This window comes from Apteryx mantelli, chromosome 7 (assembly GCF_036417845.1).
Source record: "Apteryx mantelli isolate bAptMan1 chromosome 7, bAptMan1.hap1, whole genome shotgun sequence".
Taxonomy (NCBI): domain Eukaryota; kingdom Metazoa; phylum Chordata; class Aves; order Apterygiformes; family Apterygidae; genus Apteryx; species Apteryx mantelli.
This window is the reverse complement of record NC_089984.1, coordinates 44,551,173-44,571,862: the sequence shown is the minus strand read 5'-3', so window position 1 is coordinate 44,571,862 and position 20,690 is coordinate 44,551,173. Positions and strand designations below refer to the sequence as shown.

The 20,690-nt window shown below is 39.6% G+C and overlaps 1 protein-coding gene and 1 long non-coding RNA gene across 5 annotated transcripts in view; one reads left to right on the top strand and one right to left on the bottom strand.

The window, feature by feature from the left end:
* Window positions 1–5,069, bottom strand: part of PPP2R2D (protein phosphatase 2 regulatory subunit Bdelta) — a 33,083-nt gene extending 28,014 nt beyond the window's left edge. For both annotated transcript variants that reach the window (XM_067300390.1, XM_067300391.1), the window contains exons 1-2: window positions 5,023–5,069; window positions 4,712–4,795 (exon numbers count right to left, since the gene is read on the bottom strand). In XM_067300390.1, coding sequence (XP_067156491.1) covers window positions 4,712–4,795; window positions 5,023–5,029 — 91 coding nt within the window. In that variant the 5' untranslated portion in view covers window positions 5,030–5,069. The remainder of the gene's footprint in view (window positions 1–4,711; window positions 4,796–5,022) is intronic.
* Window positions 5,070–5,281: 212 nt separating this feature from the next.
* LOC106489281 (uncharacterized) overlaps window positions 5,282–20,690 on the top strand; it is a 57,769-nt gene continuing 42,360 nt past the window's right edge. For 2 of the 3 annotated variants that reach the window (XR_010884674.1, XR_010884673.1), the window contains exons 1-2: window positions 5,282–5,358; window positions 5,958–6,129. This is a non-coding gene — a long non-coding RNA (uncharacterized lncRNA). Of the gene's footprint in view, window positions 5,359–5,957; window positions 6,130–9,912; window positions 10,558–20,690 lie in introns of those variants that run through there. The other variant, XR_010884672.1, reaches the window with a different exon arrangement.

Sequence of the window (20,690 nt, the reverse complement as noted above, 5' to 3'; positions counted from 1 at the left end):
AGGGGCATAACACCCTCTTTTTGTGTTTGGTGATGGAATTAGAATTCAAAAGAACACATTTATTATTAAATGCTGTTGCCAGAGAACAACATTTTTAAGAAATTGCGTGTTGCGGAGTAAAAGGTGAGAAAAAATTCTTGGTCCCTCAGTTGTAAGAAAGAGTACAAGATTAAAGTGGTCTACTTAGAACATTAAGACTATCTTCTCCAACTAGAAACCACTATATAATGTGCGTTCAGGTCACAACTGTTTTCAAATTATTATTTTTGTCCACATTTAAACATACCAAGATCTTATGTAATCATAGATACTAAGCAGAACACCAAATACAACTCATGAAGCAGTAAAGATCAAGGAAATTATCAATATTCTTGGTCTCTGAAACAAATAGTGGCTTTCCAGAGTATTAACAACAGTCCTTTTGGGATTCTTAGCAGAAAAGTGGTAAAGCTGTCAAAGGATCAAGGCAAAAGCACGCTATTACATATCAGCATAAACCAGTGACAAGTGCAGAAAGTTTTAGGGAGGGCAAAAACGTAGGCATGTGAAAATGCCTCTGAAGTGCTGTTTAGAGTAAATAATAGTTAACTCCCCAAAACAGCTTAAAAGCTCACCTTTCTGGCCCATTCTAATAAGAAGTGAGATTGTCAGAAATAACCAATTATTAAGGATGAAAGGAAATGCAATTTGTACTGCATTAATAACAATAACGGCTTAACAACAATTCCCTCATCAGATTTTTCAGTTCTTACTGGGAAATAAAGCCCAAAAAACTTAGCAACTTAAAGATAGTAACCAAGTCTATCACTCCTTCCATTCAATCTTAATCAGATGTCAAATAGCTATACCTTGTTTTGGAAGGAAAAAAAAAGTGAAAATATTAACTTTGAAAATAATAAGAAAATGCTTGTTAAATTTCTGAACAATACATGAAAACTTTTTTTTTTTAAACCACTGATTTGTAAAAGGGTTTTACACAAGGAGTGTTTTTAAACTTGAAAACAATGGCAGGATTACAGTTCATTATGTTTTTATTAGATCATAGTTTTCTGCTTGTATTCTGTATTCAAGTAAACTAAGACAGACTTACTCAGTACTATAATAAGTCTTAAAAGGTGAACTAAAGAATTTGTGGAACTGATGGTAACAAGGTATCTTTCAGTTTAGCAGTGCTGTAAATGCCAGTTACAATTTGGAGATTTCAGAAACTGTATTTTTCTTTTTTAACAAGCAGAAAATCCAATAAAGCAGGACAACTACTCTTAAAGTCAATGACAACCTTTCTGGTAGTATTAGAGTTCTGCTCCTATGAAATACCTTACAAAGGTTCATCCTCAAGTTAATGAATGGGATTTCACAGCATCTCTTCTCTACTACAAATGAAGGGCACCATGTCCTGCATTTATTCGCAGGACCAGGCTTCAGACTCAGCTGCTTCAAGAAAGGTTTCAAATATGACACTTAAAATGGGTAAAGACTTAAGCTAATGAAGTTCCTCAGACAAAAGCAGTACTCATTTCATTTAGTGGAGTAGTCATACTCTTAAAGCTGTTAATATCTGAGACAGGAAGATATATTTAATCAGTACTGAATTAAAACAGCACTTAGAGGGAACAGTTCATCACAATCCAAAAATCCATACAGATTGTTTTCAAACAGCTGCCTTCCCCTCCCCCTGCCCCCCCCCCCCCAAAAAAAAAACAAAACCCAAAGAAACCACAATATCAATAATGGTAAATCCAAGATCTCCACAGCATACAGCTTCACATTCTGACAAGGATTTTCAGCTTGTCAATAGCACAAGTCATTTAGGAAGACTTATAGTGTGCACTTAAAAAAAAGGAAAAAGAAAAAAAGCCCCACACAGGGGCAGGTGCACGCGTGCACACACACACACCTATTTTGTTAATTACATCCAGAAGTGATTACAGATTATATGTAGAACATCTGGCCCAGGGGATTTGGGCATATCCATACATTATTTAATGTTAACTTTCATATTTTGGTTGCCAACCCTCCTGCCGCCCCAAAAAACAGAACTTTTTTGAACATGCAGAACAAATTGGAGAAAACACTCAAATCACTAAACTAACTAGGTCTCAGGCAGCATAAAAAATTTGAAGCCTGTATTTAGAATGCTACTTTCTACCAAAACAGGTAATCCAAGAATAACAATCCCAAGTTCCACAGGCAATGAGCATTGTGTTTGTAGTCACATGCTTTTATGCAAACAATAATTACAACACAAGTTTAAATTACTTTTTTTTTTTTAAATGAAATTTGTTACTATCTTCAATACCAGTTATTTCATTCAATAACTGTTTTTCCCCCAGTCCTCCTCCTTGAATCTAGACGATTTTCTGCTTTAAAAAAAGAAAAAGTATATTTCAATAACTGAGACATTTTCCTCATCTTTTTATGTGACCAATCTGACTATTTAAACACACCATTGACTTGATTTCAAAGATTACTGGTTCAATACACAGAAAACACAAAGAAGAGAAAGTGATTCTCTATATGAATGACCCTGTTACAAAAAATTCTAGGAATGCAGATGGCAGTTGCAAATCTAACAATATCAATTTGTCATAGCCATGCTAATATTTTCATTAAAGCAATACCATCTGAAAAACAATTGTTGAATATAAAACGTATTCAAGAATTACAGTTTAAAAGGAAGAGACTTTTTGGTTAAGTCATCTGATTACCAGGCTTCGAAATTTCAATCACTGAATAAACTGCCTATATGAACATTAAGCAAAGAGTCTTTATTTAATGAATTTAACAGCTATTTTATGTTGTCATTTTTGGATTTCCTTTATAGAGCTATTTTTTTTTCCAAATCAGAGAAATAAAAAAAGATTTATAAAAATAGCAAGCTGACCAAAAAAAAAAAAAAAAAGAATTCACAGTGGTTCCACGTAATGTTTGCAGCAGAGCTATTTCAAGTTGATGGGGAACTTCAAGCAAGCCTACATGTGCAGTTTGGTTAAAGACATTTAAAAAATGGTAATGAATGAGTAAATATTTCAATAATGAGGCAAAAATCCAGCAATGAAATCACACTCCTATTGCATATTGCAGAGTCAAATTCTGCCAATTATGAGCAAATTAATTTTGTGTGTTTTCCATATTTAATTCCAATTTCAAGACAAAAACTAATAGAGGAGAGAAAAGAACAAAAATGGAATATAGACAGGGAGTCACAAAGACTACAAGTGATTCTTATATTCCAGAAGGAAAACAAAACTCTAGTACCAATTCTGCAAAACCACGCACAGAATGACTACATACACGACTCTCCCTATGAAGTAAATGGAATTATTCGTATGTAGTAATGTCACACAACCTGCAGTCCTCACCCTACAAAAAGTCTAAGTACTCAAGAGTAAATCCAGGATAAACTGTTGAACACCAGAGGCACTATTTTCCCTTACCATTTCTGGTTACTCAGAACATTGAGCTTTCACCTCTTTAACCTAGTAACTCATCAGTCTCTGTGACTTATCTCTTTAGTAATACAAGTTTGTTTTCTCTGAACAGTGCTGTTATACGCTTAGCTCATTAACTGGGTTTAAGACATACTACTGTTTCAAAAAGCAGAAGCTTTCTGGCTCTGCACAAATTCGTGTTGGTCAGTAGCAACTGGGAAGTAAGGTGCGCAGAGAAGTATATTTATTCCAAAAATGGAGAACCCACGTTTCAGTGATGCAGGTGACAGATACTAAGAAAGAAGGACCACTTCGGAAATTCATAAAAGCCACTTAACACATTACATGAGCATTCTGGGAACTTCAGATTAGCAGCACAAGTTACAAAATATATCTAGAAGAAGAAGAAAGAAAACAACCACCTCAACTGAGCGCTAGTTCCTCAAGTGGTTTTCAAGTCTATTCCTCCAATAGCTATTATTTTGAATGGAATGCCAAAACAAATGGCATGGAAACGAAAACATTGCCAACATAATTTCTCTATAGTAGACAGTAAGAAAAAATATTTACTGCATCCAGCAAAAAAAAATCCACAAGCCAAGACGACCACACACAGGGACTACAAGTAATTTCACTTAATACAATGAAAACAGTTATTTCAGTTAATACAGTAAAAATCTAAATATATAGCACAGAATTCTGTTTCTCACACACATACTTCACACCAACCTGAAGAGTCTAAACATGGAAAATTTGAAAAAAGGGAGAACTTTCTCATCGAACTCCAGCAGAGCTTCACATGGCAGTTCTACATGCTACAGAAATACCTCTTCCAAGTAAAATATTTCTCGTTTTCTACTCACGCCAAAACACGCTGCGCTTGGTACGTTTCAGGGAAACACTAAGGTGTGCCTGTTTTTCCTACTTAAAGGTCCTTATTCGTAGCTTCCAGGGGCTAATGAGTGGGAGCACAACCCATGCACAGCTGCAGGAGCCTTTAAACCCTACTTTTTAAGTTAAGCCCACATGAGGCTGCTCTCTTGGCTTCGGAGAGGAACTCGAGGAGCCCGACAGGCTCCATTCGTGTGTGGGTTTGGTGGGGGTTTTTTTGTTTTTTTTTTTTTTCCCTGCATTTTGTCACTGTCGTTAGCGCTTCCCCCCAGCGGCTGGAGGGGGGTGGGGGAGGGAGGGAGGCGGCGGCCCGGCGCGAGGGGCGGCTGAGCCGCCGCAAGGTGCGTCCCGTCCCGTCGTGGTGCCCCGGCGGCGGCAGCGGCCCTTACCTTCCGCCACGTCCTCGTCGATAGCCCCCTTCACCTGGGAGAAGCACCACTGGAAGTCGTTCCCGCCGCCGCCGCCTGCCACCCCTGCGGAGGGAAGAGAGCGGCGTGAGGGCGGGCGGACGGGCGGCCGCCGCGGCCCCCCGTGGCTCGGCCCGGCCCGGCCCGGCCCCGCGGGTGCGGCCCGCCGCCCGCCGCCGCCCGCCGCAGGCCGCGCCCCTCAGCCCCGGCCCGGCTCCCGCAGGGCCGCGCTGCCCGCGCCCGCGCGGCCTCCCGCCCTGCGCGCCCGGCGGCGGCGGCGGCGCCCCGCTCACCTGCCATGTCGCGCGGTGCCGGTGGGGCGGGGGCGGGGGGCCGCGGGGCGCGCGGGGGGGAGGCGCCGGCCGGGAGCGGGTCGCCGCCGCCGCCGCACGGAGCTGCCGCCGCTGCAGGGCTCGGCGTTTCAAAATGGCGCCCATTGCCGGTCGGCCTGATCCGGTGACGTCATCCCCCGGCTGCCCTCGGGGAGGGGGCGAGCCGCGCCGCGCCGGGGGCGGCCGTTGGGCGGCCGTTGGGCGGGCTCGGCGCCGCGAGGCGGCGGCCGTTGGGCGGGCTCGGCGCCGCGAGGCGGCGCGGGGCCCCCGGTGCCAGGCGCTGCGGGCCGCGGCGAGGTAACGTGACGGGAAACACCCGGCGCTGCCGCCGCCGCCTCCTCGGGGGGCTCGGGCGGTCGCGGCGCGTGGCGATTTGAACCCTGAATCGCTTAAAATACGTGGACGATCCACGCGGCGGCTGCTCGGAAATCATGAATCCCCCCCCCCCCCCAAATCACCGCTCTCCCGCGGAAACTGGATCCTCCGATCGTAAAATTTGGGCTTAGTACCTCTCTTCCCCCCCCCCCCCCCACACACTACGCGGGGGTTTTGGGTCATAAAGTTACCGTTAGAAATCGCATCTTCACGTTAAGAAGGTGGCGGTCGCTGGCCGCGGCGCGCGCTCGTCCCCTCGGCTGACACGCTGCTGGTGTTAGTGGCAGTAATTGATTATAAGCGCCATTTGGCGCACTGCAAATGGTGTTGAGGCTGCAGCGACGCCCTCGGGGCTGAACGACCCCTCGGAACACTTAAAACTGGGAAGTTTGGGAAATAATTTTGTTGCTATACCTTTTGATTTCCCCCCCCCACACACACTCCTTTTTCTGAAAGTCTTAAACATGGGAACTTTTGCTTTCAAAAAACGTATATATCCTTTCTTTGGGTTCCTCTTTCAGTGACTGCCAGATCCAGAGTAGCAGGAGGTAAAACATGAGGTAAAAAAGGAAGGTTCAAGTTGTGCCTGTGTGCAATGGGAGAGGAGGGACTGCCCGGCTTGGCCTGCGCGCCCGGAAAGCGCCGTTCCCCTAAGGAAGCGGGCTGTGAGGGGCCACACCGAAGAGGAGTAAGGTAAGCGTGCTTAAAGAGGAAGAAGGAAGAGGACAGGGGCTTCCAGGCTTGGGATGGAAGCAATCTGGAAAATAAAAACATGTAGGGGGAGATTTCCGCAGTCAGTGAACGGTGAGGGATTATGAGTGATCCACCTTGCTAGGGCAAGTGCTTCGGTGAGGAAATGGTCGTGGTAGAGGTCTACTCCTGAGGCTAGGAAAAGTCTCAGGAAACCAAAATAGAACTGATGCTCCATTTAGTTTTGGCTTCTTACGTTCACTGTTTTTTTCTAAATTAGCATACATAGTGAAAGCCGTGAAGATGTAGTTTTTACCCCTAAATCCCAAACAGTGCAAAGAAATCCAAATTAATTTGTTATTTTCCTTAACTCCTGTGTTGACAAGTTTTTCACCTGTAAGGCTCTAAGAAGGTGATGTGAAGTAGATTTTAAAGCCTTAACTAGTTTTGGGGATGATAAAGAAACTGGTTTGCAATAAGATATTTTTACATTCAACTTAATGTTCTGAGAGTTTCTTCTTTGTGGGTGTAGGAAACTGATCTTTTACGACAAGTGGCTGTTAGTTGCTTTTTATTTGCTATCAAGTCTCTGGGCTGGAGAGAACTTCTTGGACAAGCTCTGTTCTTAGGAAAACTATTTCTTCTCTGTTGAAAGTTGACTATTTTCTGATTGGCTTGTGCATTCAGCCCATAATGATTATCCAAATACTTTCATATATGAAATTAATGTTACATCTATGTCATAATTTCATGGATACCTGAAACTTTTGCATTAAAAAATGAAGACTATGGTAGGCACAGTGTTATATGAAAATTCTTTAGATAATGAGACATGGTATATCATTAATGTAAATCCAAATGGTATTCATTTTATTTTTAAAGGAACTCAGTCTTGATACTTTTATTTGTATTAACAATAAAAGCGTATTTAAATAAAATTTATGTATGTTGTGACCTGAATAGATATAGCTCATTAACAGACTAGACCTCGTGCTTTGAAATTTTATTTCAGCTTGAAGTTAACACTTGCTTCATTCCATTTTGAACTGAGAGGAAAAGTTTTATGTCACACTGTTGGCTTGAATCTGCTTAAATCTTGATGACAGCTACTGGTCATGATTCAGGTCCATGACCTGAGCTTTTAGGCATTGTTGAGCAATTTAAAAGCTAATTCAAAAATCAGTGAAAACTCAAATATTTTTACAGGGACAGTTTATAGCATATTGTATGTGTCATATTGTCATTATGGTGAGCTGTATGTTTAATGGTAAAATTGTAAAAAAAAAAAAAAAAAGACAAAAAAAACAAAAAAAAAAAACCAAAAAACCCAAACCCAATTGTTTGGATATCTCTTGTGCCTATGCTTTGGATGTCTACAACTACCTAATGAGTGATTGTGGAGAAGACGGAGGACAGACACTTCTCAGTGGTGCAGAGCCAAAGGACAAAGGTCAATTGATACAAATTGCAGGAAGGGAAATTCAGACTAGATGTAAGGAAAAAGTTCTTCTCAGGAAGGTGGTCTAACACTGGAACCAGGAGCCAGAGACGTGGTGAAATTCCCATCCCTGGAAAAATTCTTGTCTTGACTGGACAAGGCCCTGAGCAGCCAGATCTAACCTTGAAAGTGACCCTGCTTTAAGCAGGGGTGTGGGCTAGATGATCTCCAGAGGCCCCTTCCAACCAAAATGATTCTCACGGTGTCTGATATACATTGTGTTAATTAGCATAGTATTTTTGTATGTCTATGTGTTGGGGTATTTTTGTGCTGATGTATTTTTGGAGTGAACTAGATGCCATAAAGCCCATAAACTTATGTAAATTAATGAGTATGCATAATTTGAGAGATAATTTAAATGTTGACATAGGTAAATTTGTTTTGAGGGTATCCTACTAATCAGAAGATTGAAATTAAAATAGCTGATAATTAAGTTAGCATCCTGAAATGCATGCATACATTTGTTCATTTTCTAATCTGTGGGTTTTATGAACAGGAATTTTTTTTAAAGGACTTCACAGAAATTTAAGAAGATTTAAAAAAAAAGTTAAATATATTTGCAGAATACATCTGTTTTCTTTAATTATATTCAAAGAATAGGTTCCATAAAAATCAAGGAACTAGTTAGTTTTTATAAGCTTTCTAAAGTTTGGAACTCAAATTCAAAAAAAGATTCAGCCATTCACGATCCATTGGTTGGTTTGCAATCTATAAAGCTGTTTAAAATTGTCTGACATTTGTGGGAGATTTTCTTAAGTGTTACTCTGCTCACTTGCTTCCACCTGAAAATAGATTTTATTTTATTTTTTTTGTGTAAAAGGCTGAGGGCTGCCTATTACAGGCCAGGGAACGCTTTCCAGAATTACAAAACTCTAACATTCATCACTTGTATTAAATTGCTGGGAAATTTTTTCCAGTGCTCAGCTATCTATATATTGGTACTGGACTACGCACAGGAAGCCAGTGGGAGTGGTTATTACACAAGTGATAGGATGAGAGGAGGGTGTAATATTTTTATATAATTCCCAGAATTAAAGCACTGTGTGTTTGCATTAGCCATTTTTAGATTAATGTAATGTATGTAAGAGTTATGCTTAGGAGAAAGTGACACTTTGCTCTTGCCACATTTAGCAAGAAAAGCTACTGACAGAGATGTTTCCAAATGTTTTCTCGAAATAGTATCTTGCCTAGCCAGTTGCTTCATGCCCCCTGACATATGCTGTGTGAAATGTTGTTGCCAACTCATCAGCAGTTGTTCTTCTCATCTTATTTCCCATTATCTGTTTATGATTAAACAAAGGCCTGAACTCCACTGGTGGTTTTATACTGCTCTTTCATAACTATCATTCTGAAAATAAAGCATGCTGAAAGTATGTTTATATTTTCAGAAAATGCAGTGCAAGCCATAGAAATAGCATTTATCATAGAGTGAAATACAGCTAAGATACCACATTTCACTAATAGATACATATTACATACTAATTGACATAAAAACATCTGATTATTCTTAGGTTAAAAAAGCAAGAGATTTTCCTATTTCTGAATTTCAGAGAAAGAAGTTGGTAAGCTAGTGAGTTAGTTTTATTAGCCCTGTATTTAGCCTTATTACCTGTATTTTTTACAATGTGTTTATCAACATGGTGCATAAAAGTATTCCAAACTTCAAGCTAGTAGTACTTAAACTTTAGATTGAACTTTCTTTAATTACAAGAATTGCCTGCCCTTGTCATCTTTCCCTCCGCCCCCTGTGTACGTGAATGCCTACTCTTAGAGCTGTCCCAAAGCCATGATACAAACCCTGGTATCTCCAAAATACTATAATTTAGACTATTTTACTTCACCAAAGAGTCCTTTATTCCAAACTTCACTAAAGCCCCTTTCTCCTCATCCAGTCTGATGTCCTAAAACTTGTAGTTCAACTTTTGTCTTGATTCCTGCTCTCCCCAAACACCAGTACTCTAGCCAGCACCGTTACTCTCCCTGGCTGCCGCCAGGCTTTGTGTGCCATGCTGGTGCAGAAATTCCCGTGCCGAGTTGCAGACGCTGCTGCCAGCCTAGCCCTCAGCTGACTTGCTTCACTGGCAAGGGGAGCCCTTCCAGGAAGGAGCAGCACAACCTATTTTCTCAGTGCTAGCTTGGCTGCTGCAGCACATTTCCTTTATATATTATGGATAGCTTTTGTATGAGGGAAGGGAAGGGATGATGACATATGCTTGCTCACTGTTTACTGCTGCAAATGCAAAATGTGCCCTATCTAGTCACAACTTCTTGTCCTGCTTGCTTTCCAGTTTTACGGACCCCAGGTGAACTTCACACCTTTCATGTAGCTGTTATAAATGAAAGAATATGAGAAAAAAAGAACTAGAACTGCAGAAGCCTTTGCTGCAGGTGCCAGTCATGGAGAAGCCTTGGAAGCCTTAGCTTTAGACAATTAAAAGCAGTGTTTTTTCCCTAAAATAGAAAAAAAGTCTTTGATAGCTGAATCACCTCCTGACTGAAGAAAATGTCTTCACTATTGTGTTTCTCATGCTGTGATCCAGTAATTGCTTTCTGGCATTATACGGAAAAAGCTTTGGCTAGATAGAAACCTTAGGCTGCTTCTCAGCACTCTGAACACTTTAATGTAATACTATTGACTTAGTAATGTCAAAAACACTGCAACTTGGAGAGGATCTTGGGAATGGTTGCTTTGTATGCCTGGCTGAGGAGCCATAAGAGTTTGCTACTAAATTACATTGGTGCGGATTTGTAAACAATCTTGCATAATGGAGATGTCATTTTCCATTTCTGCATTGATTTGCTACTGCTTGTAGTAAATACAGACTGTTCCTAGCAGTTTTCTTAGTAATTGCTGGCTATCTGCATAACTGAAACTCTAATCATAATCATGTTTAACAGGTTATTACTGTTTGAAGAAAGATTATTAGGGCTTACTGTATTATTATAAGTTATAATTGGATTCCTTCTGCATCCTCACTCTTTTTTTTTTTCTTTTTGGCCTGCCTTATTGCATTTTACATTTAGTCTCACAGAGTTTGGTCCATGCTTATTTGGTCATTACTTGAATTTTTTAAAGGATACCTTCTTCTGTCTAAAGATCTCCCTTATCAGCACACTGTTCAGCCATGCTGGCGTTCTCCTGTCTTTTTCCAAGCCTTTTTAAGAGGTGGTATGCATTGGCTGTGAACATTGTGCATTGAAATAAGTAGCCTCCTTCCCACCTAAAAGATTTAATTTTCTTAGTTTCTTCACAGTCTACTTTTAACAAGCTTATTTTTTTAAGTCTGTCTTTATAAAGTTGGTCATAAATTTTAATGGATTTTAAGTCTTTTTCAGTCTTACGGGGAGACCAAACAGTATTAGAGTTGCTATATTACATGTGACTCTTCAACTGTAAGATTTGGAGTGAGATCTTGCATGTTACTGAGGACCAAGCCAGGGATCGCATCTTGTTTTGTGGGCTAACCAGTTGTTCCATAAAACAGTAGTTGGTATTAATTTTGAGGATTACCTCCTGATCTGGCCCTTACCTCCATGCAGAAAATTGGAAAATTGTGATTCCCCTTTCCTTTGCATTTCCTGCCCTTTTCTACTCTCTGACACACTTTAGCATGTTGCAGTCAGTGTTGCTATCCTGGCAGGCAGGCAGTAATTTTGATAGATGTTATAGTCTTCATATTTTGGCTTGCAGTTTCCACATGCACTCTTTGTGATAGTTGGCTTGCTAATTTAATTTTATTCTATGTTTGCTTTAGCACTGCTTGACAACCAGTATGGCCTATTCTCTTTTTCCTGCATGTTTTTCATTCTGGTGTTGAAGCGTTCCACTGTTTGTTTTCATTCCGCAAAGTTTCCGTTTATGCCTCTATGGTTGAATTCTTTGAAAGCTATATGTTCCAGTTTCTGCAGGTAGAACTGTTGTCTCTTTTCTTGGTAACCTATTTCAGTGGGTTTGTTTTCCATTTCCTATCTGACTGTTTCTATCCTCTGAACTATCCTTCATTCGAGGATACAGATTTTCCAGTCCTTCATCCCTCACAGAAGTGATGTACTGAATTGTGTGTTGTTCTTCCACACCTGCCTGCTTTCCTTCATTGTTCAATAAAAACGTCATTTGTGACCTTTTTGATTTTTGAGTGCCATCAAGTTGAATCTCTTGTGACTTAGCTGAAGTCCTTCCTTTCTGTACAGACTCTTTATTTGAAAAGTGTCCCAATTCCTGATAAATCAGAATTCCTACCACTGTCAGCAGGTATTAAAATACTGCGTGCCTCCCCCCGCCCCCAGCCTTTCACTCCTGCACGAGGAAATCTGTTTCTAGAAAGAACATTTAGGAAAAGACTTTTAAGGACTTTAAAGGCTTTAGCTGAAGGGAGGAAGCATATACATATGAAAACATGTGCCATCATTTAGGTTTTGCTGGCACTTTTCTACTTTGACTGAAGAAAACTGAAATGCAGAAACAGATTATATCTTCACAGAACATACTATCTGAACTCATCTTAGAACTAAAAATTAATGGTGGCTCCTGTCAGCAGGTATTAGAAAGCTGTGTTTCCCTCCCAGCTTTTCACTGCTGTATGGGCTGCTAGTGGCCCTTCAGAGAACACTGTTGTAGAAGTAATTTTTTTTCAACTTCCTTTCTCCAAATCTAAATCCTTCCTCCAGGTCCTCTTTCCTGTCTTCTGTCATTGGTACCACTTCACAAAAGTAATGTGGTTGATGGTAATGGATAATAGTTGCTTTCAATTCTATTTGAAGCTAGGTTACTTCCTCTTTGGACATTTACAACAGTTCCATATATATATATATATATATATTTCTTTTTTTCATTTTGTTTTGGATTCTTTCTTCTGGCTGGTTTGACTCATAACAAATAACTTTAAAGCTTATGGGACATGAAGTGTTGCTGCAGACTTACTCTGTTTGAACATAATGAAGTCATAATCACTTGGATCAGAGCCACCATTAATTTTTAGTTCTAAGATGACTTCAGATAGTATGTTCTGTGAAGATATAATCTGTTTCTGCATTTCAGTTTTCTTCAGTCAAAGTAGGAAAGTGCCAGCAAAACCTAAATGCTGTTTCCTATGTATATGTTTCCCCTCTTCAACTGAAGTCCTTAAAAGTCTTTTAAAGTCCTTAAAAGACTTTTCCTAATGCTCTTTCTATACATTGATTTCCTTGTTACTCAGCGTTCTTGGGCCTTGGGTGCTTTACTTGCATAAAAGATAGGAATTAAGTCTTGTTTCAGATTAGATTCATCTCATTTAACTTTAAAGTTATTATTTCCTTTGACATAAGTGGTTTGTTGTTTTGTCCTGCCCATGGTTAATCTCTGCCATTTTGCTTCAGGGGTTGTTCTCAGCGCAGTTCCAGTCCCTTAGAGTTGCAAAGGTGCTATCCATGTCTGTCTCACTTGGAACACCAATCCAAAGGAACCAGGTGTGTCATTATGGTTTAAAATAGAAACCATGTATTTGTTACCTTGTTAATGCATCAAGAAACAAATAAATCTGTTTTGTCACTTGCTGTGTTTTCTGATTTTGTTTTCTAGTAGTGGTTTAGATCCTAGGTTCCCTAAACACAGTGATGTTATCTGAATATACTTTTCTTTTGGGGGTAGTGGGCGTTACTTATCTGTGATGTACCATACCTCTAGAGGTGGCCCTTTATGTTTTTTTTAAGACCTATGATGAACTGATGAACTAAGAATATCTTGCTAAAATATTCATTTTCAAGATGACTGTGAAGGGAGCTTTTATTATTTGGTTTGAATTGAATTGCTCATCCCTGTGCTACTCTGAGATTAAAGTAGAAATTATCTTGATTTCACAACTCTGAGAAGATGGATGTCAGACACATAAGTGAATTAGTCATATCTGTGATGGCAAGATTTCTGTTCTGTGACACTTTGCTAAATGTCAGAGTCACATTCCTACCCAGCTACAGCTGCTTCACTCTGTGTAACTTCAATTAAAACCTCAGAATTCCAAACACTTTGGGGTTTGTCCAGCCTCACCCTGGTTTTAATTGTGACTTGTGCCTTTTCCAGTGGAAAAGAAAAGCTATAAACCTGTCATGGCTAAATTATGAGTCACTTCTTTAGCTAGGTGTGGCTACAGCTATTCTACTCCTTTGACTTCAAGACCAAGAAGTTGGTCATTACCTAAAATTTAACAGCATGGCAAATTAAACATGACATAGAATTTGTTCAATTTGTTAAAGCTGATGTGGATGCTTTGGGGGAGGAATGAACAGACCAAAAAACTTTTGTTTTGAAGAAGAAAGTATATGAATTCTGCTGTAAGTTAGAGAAACATTTATTTTAACACTGTGGAACAGGCTGCACAGAGAAATATTTAAAAGACCTTATTTGTGGTGATATACAAAAATGTAGGAAACAGCATTTATTTCTTGCTGCAACTTTCCTATTCAGAAGTAAAGAAAGCTTGAATGAAGAAAAAACCTATTTTTTTCTCTGACCATACTGATTGCAGTACGTTCTTTTGGGAAAAGCAAAAGAGGGGAGGCAGTGCATTCTGTGTGGACCGAATTCATGTCTTAAAAATAGGAAGATTGCCAAGCCTTCTGCTTTCATTGTTAGCTACTGCAGGAAATACTTCAATGTTCTAGAAGTGGTGTTAAAATAAACGCTTGGTGTGGTCTGCTCGGGAATCCTTGATACAAGGAGAAAGTGTAGCGAGTTAAGTGAAATTCTTAAACAGTGTGTCTTTTGAGAGAGATGGGGCTAAATGAAACGTTGAAATCCTTTCGTAGCCAGAAGAGTATACTGGCTGGTATTGTAGTATTTGTCCAACGGAGTGACGTTAAGTTTGGTTGGCTCACAGACTCATCATGCTTTTAAACTGTGTTTGATTTTTCGGTAAGAATTAAAACTATGTCAATAATAACATAAGAGAGTTTAAATTGCAGTGACATAATGGAGGAAATTCAGTGTTGAAATAGACAACACTAACATATGCTAGAGCTAAATAAAGTTTTATTGGAGGACTGGGAAAGAATACTTGAAATGTTGGGATACTGCTAACAGAATATAGATTTTACTACCGGCTCAGTTTGATGACATTTTAAATAATTTAAAATTCTTCTACAATCTTAAATCTGTCTGTTCTGTGCACCTATTAGCATTAATGATGTCCAACAGAGGAGTACAGTCCAAACCAATGAAAGTTGCCATGTGTATTGTGAATATTTCTGTTGCACCACTGTGCAACCTCACAGCAGGAAGGTAAGTAGAAACAAAGATCTGACTTCTGGAGAGGCAGGCCTTATGAGACAATACGTAATCTCAGTTTAATGCCAAGTGCTATTAGATTAATAGTGCTTTTGTGAGCCGGTCTGTAGAAAACAGTGGGCCAGCCTAATGTTCCACAGAGGACTACTGTCCACATACATGAGCTGGTTCAACACCTGCTGAAGTTAACAATGCTCTCCACTGATGTCAAGGGAATTTGGATCAGGTCCACATACAGTCATCTAGCCCTCAAAAGTCCATGCTAATCAAAATACATGTGCCAGTGGTGCACCAGCTTGCTGTGAACTTCACACATATATTAGAGGTCTTCCAGAATTTTAAACACCAGTCTTTATCAAAAAAGGTAAAAGAAATGTTGTTGCTTAAAGGAGTTAGAAATTTATCTGCAAATCTTGGCAGGAAATAGGCTTACAAGCCTTTAAACAGGTCCAGTGTTCTCACCACTGAAAGATGGCCATAAATATATTTCTGCAATATCATATCGATGCCAGCCAGAGTTACAGACACATTCAAGGCCAGATTTTCAGAAAAGTAATTGCAGTCAGAAAATTTACCCTGTAATTTCAGTGCTCTAAAGACTAGCAAATGAATGTGTTCTGAATCTTTTTCCTACTTATGGAAAATAGCAAAAGTACGTGATGCTTGACCTACAAAACATCATCACAAATTCTTGACTATGTAACAGAAGTTAAATTTTGATCTGAGAGAACACGTAATATCACAGAGCATCTAAGCAAAATTGGAGAGGTGTCGTTTTATCAGATATCAGTGTGTGTTGGCTAATGGTATTATATCGGCTAAATGTTTCTGCTCAAACTGATCAGCTAAAGAAAGCTCCATCATCCAGTGCTGAATGAAGTTGTAGTTAATGTCCTCAACAGAACTGCCATGAGCTGTGAAATACCAGTTTACACTGGGAGGAGAGCCAAGGCAAACAATAGTCTGAAGAAAAAGAATGCAGACATTTGCAAAATATTTATTTCAATTATTTGAACTACCCTGTATTCTTACTACAAGCATATAAATGTTTACAAACACTTCCTGATTGAGGATTACTAGTTGAAATGGGATATTCTAGTTGTTTAAGAATGCTGTTTTATTATTAGTGCAATTTGCCTCAACTTTTATTTTTTTTTAAGTCAAAATTCCAAAATGAAGCTTTTTGACTGCTAAGCATCACTGGCCAAAAGCTGTACTGTAAAGTTCTGTATACCTTTTTAAAAGACAACAACATTTAGAATGTTATAGTTAAGACTGAATAAAAATGTTTCCTCTAAAACTAGTTAAAAGCTAACTTTTATTTTTAAATTCCAAATACAAATGAAATGGTTAATATGACTCTGCATTTTTTTCTGCAATGTTCTTTATTCATTAAAAAGTAACATTTCAATGTCTTAAAAACCACACATTAAAAAGAAAAGTTGCAAGATTCTTGCGTTGTTGTAATACTAGTGCTGGTTGCTTATCTGGGAAAATGTCTTCATGGAGGTTTACTGTGGTATGTGTACTACTAGCTACGAGTTCAGCTGTCTTTGCTGGTCTGCTTTTGCTGTCTGCTTTGCTGTAATTTTAACTTTATATTCAACTTGTTCCAATGCTGGAGTACATGTATGGTTAACGCTTTTAAATTTCACTGCCTCTTTGTACAGTGTTTCCAAGATTTGATCTTTCTTCTTTATGCACACTTCAATGTTTTTGTCAAAACTCTGCTCGTCTCATGTCTGGGCTATTGGAATCCACTCTTTGGTAGTGGCACTTCTAGCTGTGCGTGTGTTCAAAAGAATTCACAGTTCTGTTGCAGATGTTGACTATTAGTTTATCACTCTGATGAATGTCCCACGAGCCCATTCACAGGTTCTCCTGCATGCAACACATCAAAACCAAGCATCATATTAAAACCTCTCAGTATCTTAGGCAGGTAAAAAATATCAGTTCTTGAAGAGTCACGAGAAAACCAAAAACCCCTCTTGAGGTCCTTGGCCCAAAGAATGGCCACACGGGACCAAGGGGAAGCAGCATTTATTTCAAAGTACAAAGCCACACTTTGTATTTCAGAGTAGGCGTCAAACGAGGGGAGAAGATGATGGTGTGTATGGCTTGGGGAAAAAGGGCAATGGAGGCAAGTTTCTGGAGTTCTTCCTGCCTGTGAAATGAAAAGCGAATTATTATTCCCAGAAGAGAAGCAAATTTATAGGGGGTAAAAAAGCTACCATCTCCCACCTTTGTTGTTGAAAGCTTGTTGCTTCTGAGCAGCTGGATAACAGTTTGGAGTTGCTTTCTGAAGCTACCTGCCTGAAGATGGCTTATCAGTTTCTATGAAGGTTGTTGCTATCTCCTGTTCCTCCTATTCCTCTGCAGCCCATGGCCTTTTTGTCACGTGTCAGCAGAAGTGTGTTGAGGTATGGAGATGGCAGAACTCAGGAACAAAATACACATCAGTTCATCAGCAATTTAAAGTAGCTTGGCAGACTTCCAGGGGACAGGAGGGGTGGGTGAGAGAGTTGAGAAGAAAACATCTAGGCATACCACGATGCTCACAGTTGGGTAAATACCTGAAACAACCTGAATGAGATCTAAAAGGGCCAGAATATGGAAAGGAGGGGAAGAGTATTGTCTCCTCATGAGAGCTGAGATCTGGAATTTTTGTTTATATGTTTCACATTATGGTCCTGCCCTTATGTCTTACCTGTTGTGCTATGGACACTTAGCTTTTATCCAGCTCTTTCAGTTGTTGTGTCATGGAGATTTATGCTTGCCCTTGTCTTGAAAATTTAGGCTATGCTAACTATATTCAAACTGTCGTATGAATGGACAGTAACATGGATATTTTCTACATCCCAACGCTTTCGTGCAACCAGACCAAAAATGAAGATGGCTGTTGGGAATTACAATGCAATGCTAATAGATCCCTAGTCATTCCAGGCATTGTTCAGGTAGTTCATATCAATTTAATACTGTTAATTGATACAAATTATGGACCATGCTTTTTAGAATTTTGTTTTTACTACATGGTGGCAAGAACATTGTCAGTTAGAATAACTGTGTCATTCATAGATTCTATATTTATGCTGATTCTGATTTCTTTTGAGCTAGGAAATGTGCTATACTGTTACCCCTCCAGCAAATTTAAAACCCATGTGTTGTTTAAAACAAATATTAATGGCTTTTTTCTTTTTTGGAAGCATTATGCTTTGTATCTAATACACGTTACTGACTGTGACCATTTGGCTGTAATCCATTGGAATGTTAGCATTAGGATATTTTGTATAACAAAGCTGCTGGAGTCTAAGAAAATCTTCCAGTCTTCTTTGGGATCAAATGTTATCTGGAGCTCATAGGGTAATTGTAAACACTAAATAAGATTCGTATGATAGTTTTAGCCCATAGTCTACCACACATTCAAATATATATTGTTTGCTGAAGTAGCATCTTTTGATTAGTGTTGTTGATGATTGTTAATTTTTTTATGTGGCATAATTGTTAGTTTAGTGCTAAACTATTGCATTTCATTAGCTTTTTTAATAAAGAAAGAAAATGATTTGTAATATTTGCAGTTTTGCACATCTGCTTTCTAGTTAGAGTTACATAATATTCAGTATCTTATTATTATTTTCTATGTGCCATAGTGCTCTCTGCTGTCCTAGATTTATAACTGCAACATGAAAATTTAATACAGTGTAGTTGATCCTTTGCTGCTTGTCCCTGAGGCTCAAGGTTTTCTTCTTCATCAACGATTTCATGCCCCTGCACTGAGATACTGTCCATTTGTAGGTTTAACTGTAGTCAGAACAACAAAATAAATGCTTTGCAATGCACAGTAGTTCATGGCTTGTAACCACGCATCTCCTCAGGTAATGAAATTGTATTTTCTTTATTTCAGAGGTAGGTATGTGGGCTGTCAGCTGAGGTGCAGCTGAGCTGGCGCCACGTCAGTGCGGCAAGGAGGCCTGCCGTTGCAAGGCCTGTGTCTGCAGCTGTTAAAATCCTGAAGCCCGGGAGGCGTGAAGGGGAAGCGGGCGATGTCTGCCCTTATACCGCCCCTGTTCTGGGCGTGTGACAGGCAGCGCAGGCCACCTACCAACTGTCTTTGAGAAGTTGGGGGAATGTTTGGCTATAGGGAGCCACTGCCTTGGGCTTCCCGTTACTGCTGCTGAAACATTGATTATTCTGAGCTCTGAAGCATGGGGAGGTGGGAGCAGTTTTCCAGCAGTCTTTCTTTCTCTCACACAGATGTACAAGAAGAGGTGTAATTGAAGCTAAAATTATTCACCTAAGGTAACAGCAGAGTGACTCAGAAGATAGATTTTCCCGAACATGTACTTTTTCATGACATTATCTTTCACGTTACCAGTATAACACCATTTCCTGTGCTTCAGTATGGGCAGTGGTGCAATGCTGGAAACTCAGGCTGAATAAATTGCAAGTCTTCCCTCTGAGATGTATTTTCTGTTTCCTTGTTGTTTCTGTATGTGGATTCAGTAAACGAGACTTAGCTTCATAATTGCGGTAAGATTGTTGTTCCACCAGTAGGTGTCAGTAATTTATGAAGAAGGTAAATGCCATTACCAGCGCTGTCCCTGTTTTTCCCGAGTCAGCCCGCCGCTGTGGGAAGAGCGGTCTGGGACCACATTTTGTGATCAAGATCTGGATGATGCCTGCTTTAACTTCCCCATAATTGTGAATAAAAAAATTAGGGGAAACTAAACATATTTCTTAGACTTTGAGGTTTGTCGATGGTGTAGAAACATGTCATTTAAATTGCTAAAGCAGTAGCATTTCATGTATTTAAATCATTCCATTTTCTTAGCAAACTCATAGGTAAAGACTGTTACGTTGTCCATGGGAAGTGGAATATCTAAGGACCAACATTACTTCTGAAATTATTTCCTGTGCCTGGGGCATAGGGGAGGGAGAGAAGGGAGCACAGTGAGGTTTTCCCTGTTGACTGCTCAGCTTGGGGAGCAGTTGCAATCATGCCAGGAGCCCGGGGCCTATGCAAGGGAAAATGATTCCTTTCCTCTGGCCATCTCCCTTGAAATCTGGGGAAAGAAATGGCCATTAACATTCAGGTGGTCTCTATTCTGTCATTAATCCCTCTTGGGTTACAGTGCACTTTTATTTCTGGGCTCTACCATTTGATAGCGACTCCTCACAGGAATAAGTACAGACCAAAGAACTTCATCAGCTCTAAAACAGTACTTGAAATCCAGAATAAGAATCTTTCTATAGTTTTGATGGACGCAGGGAAGTAGGAATCAACAAAACAAATGATAAAATAATAAAAGCAAAGGTCAAGAATATTATACAAGAATACTGCAGTGAAACACAGCATAAAAAGTCCCTTAGAGTGCATACTTTTCCACAAATAAGCCCTCATTAACAGATACTGTCCAAATACAAATGCATTTGTCACCAATCCCGTTGCACCTTGACCTGTACAGATAGATAGGTATGTTTCTGTGCAAGTAAAATGCCGCAATCCCTTTCCCCTTTGCATTTATTGAGAAGGAACCAGATCTTTGGGGATTAAAGAGCTGGAGGACTGTGCCAAATTCAGCTGTTGCATATTAAATGGTGGGATAAAAAGGTGATTTGTGATGAGCTGCTTTAAGTGGAAAGACTGTGAATTTCATTTTCTGTATAAGCCTGAGAGGATGTTCAGAGTTTCTGCATGTATTTTTATGTAGGTAGCACCTTTTTACATACAAGTAAGCCTCAGATGAGCTTTTTTGGTTTTTATTGCTTTTTTTTGTTTTTGCTTGGTGAACCTTGTTTTCTGGGGAAAGA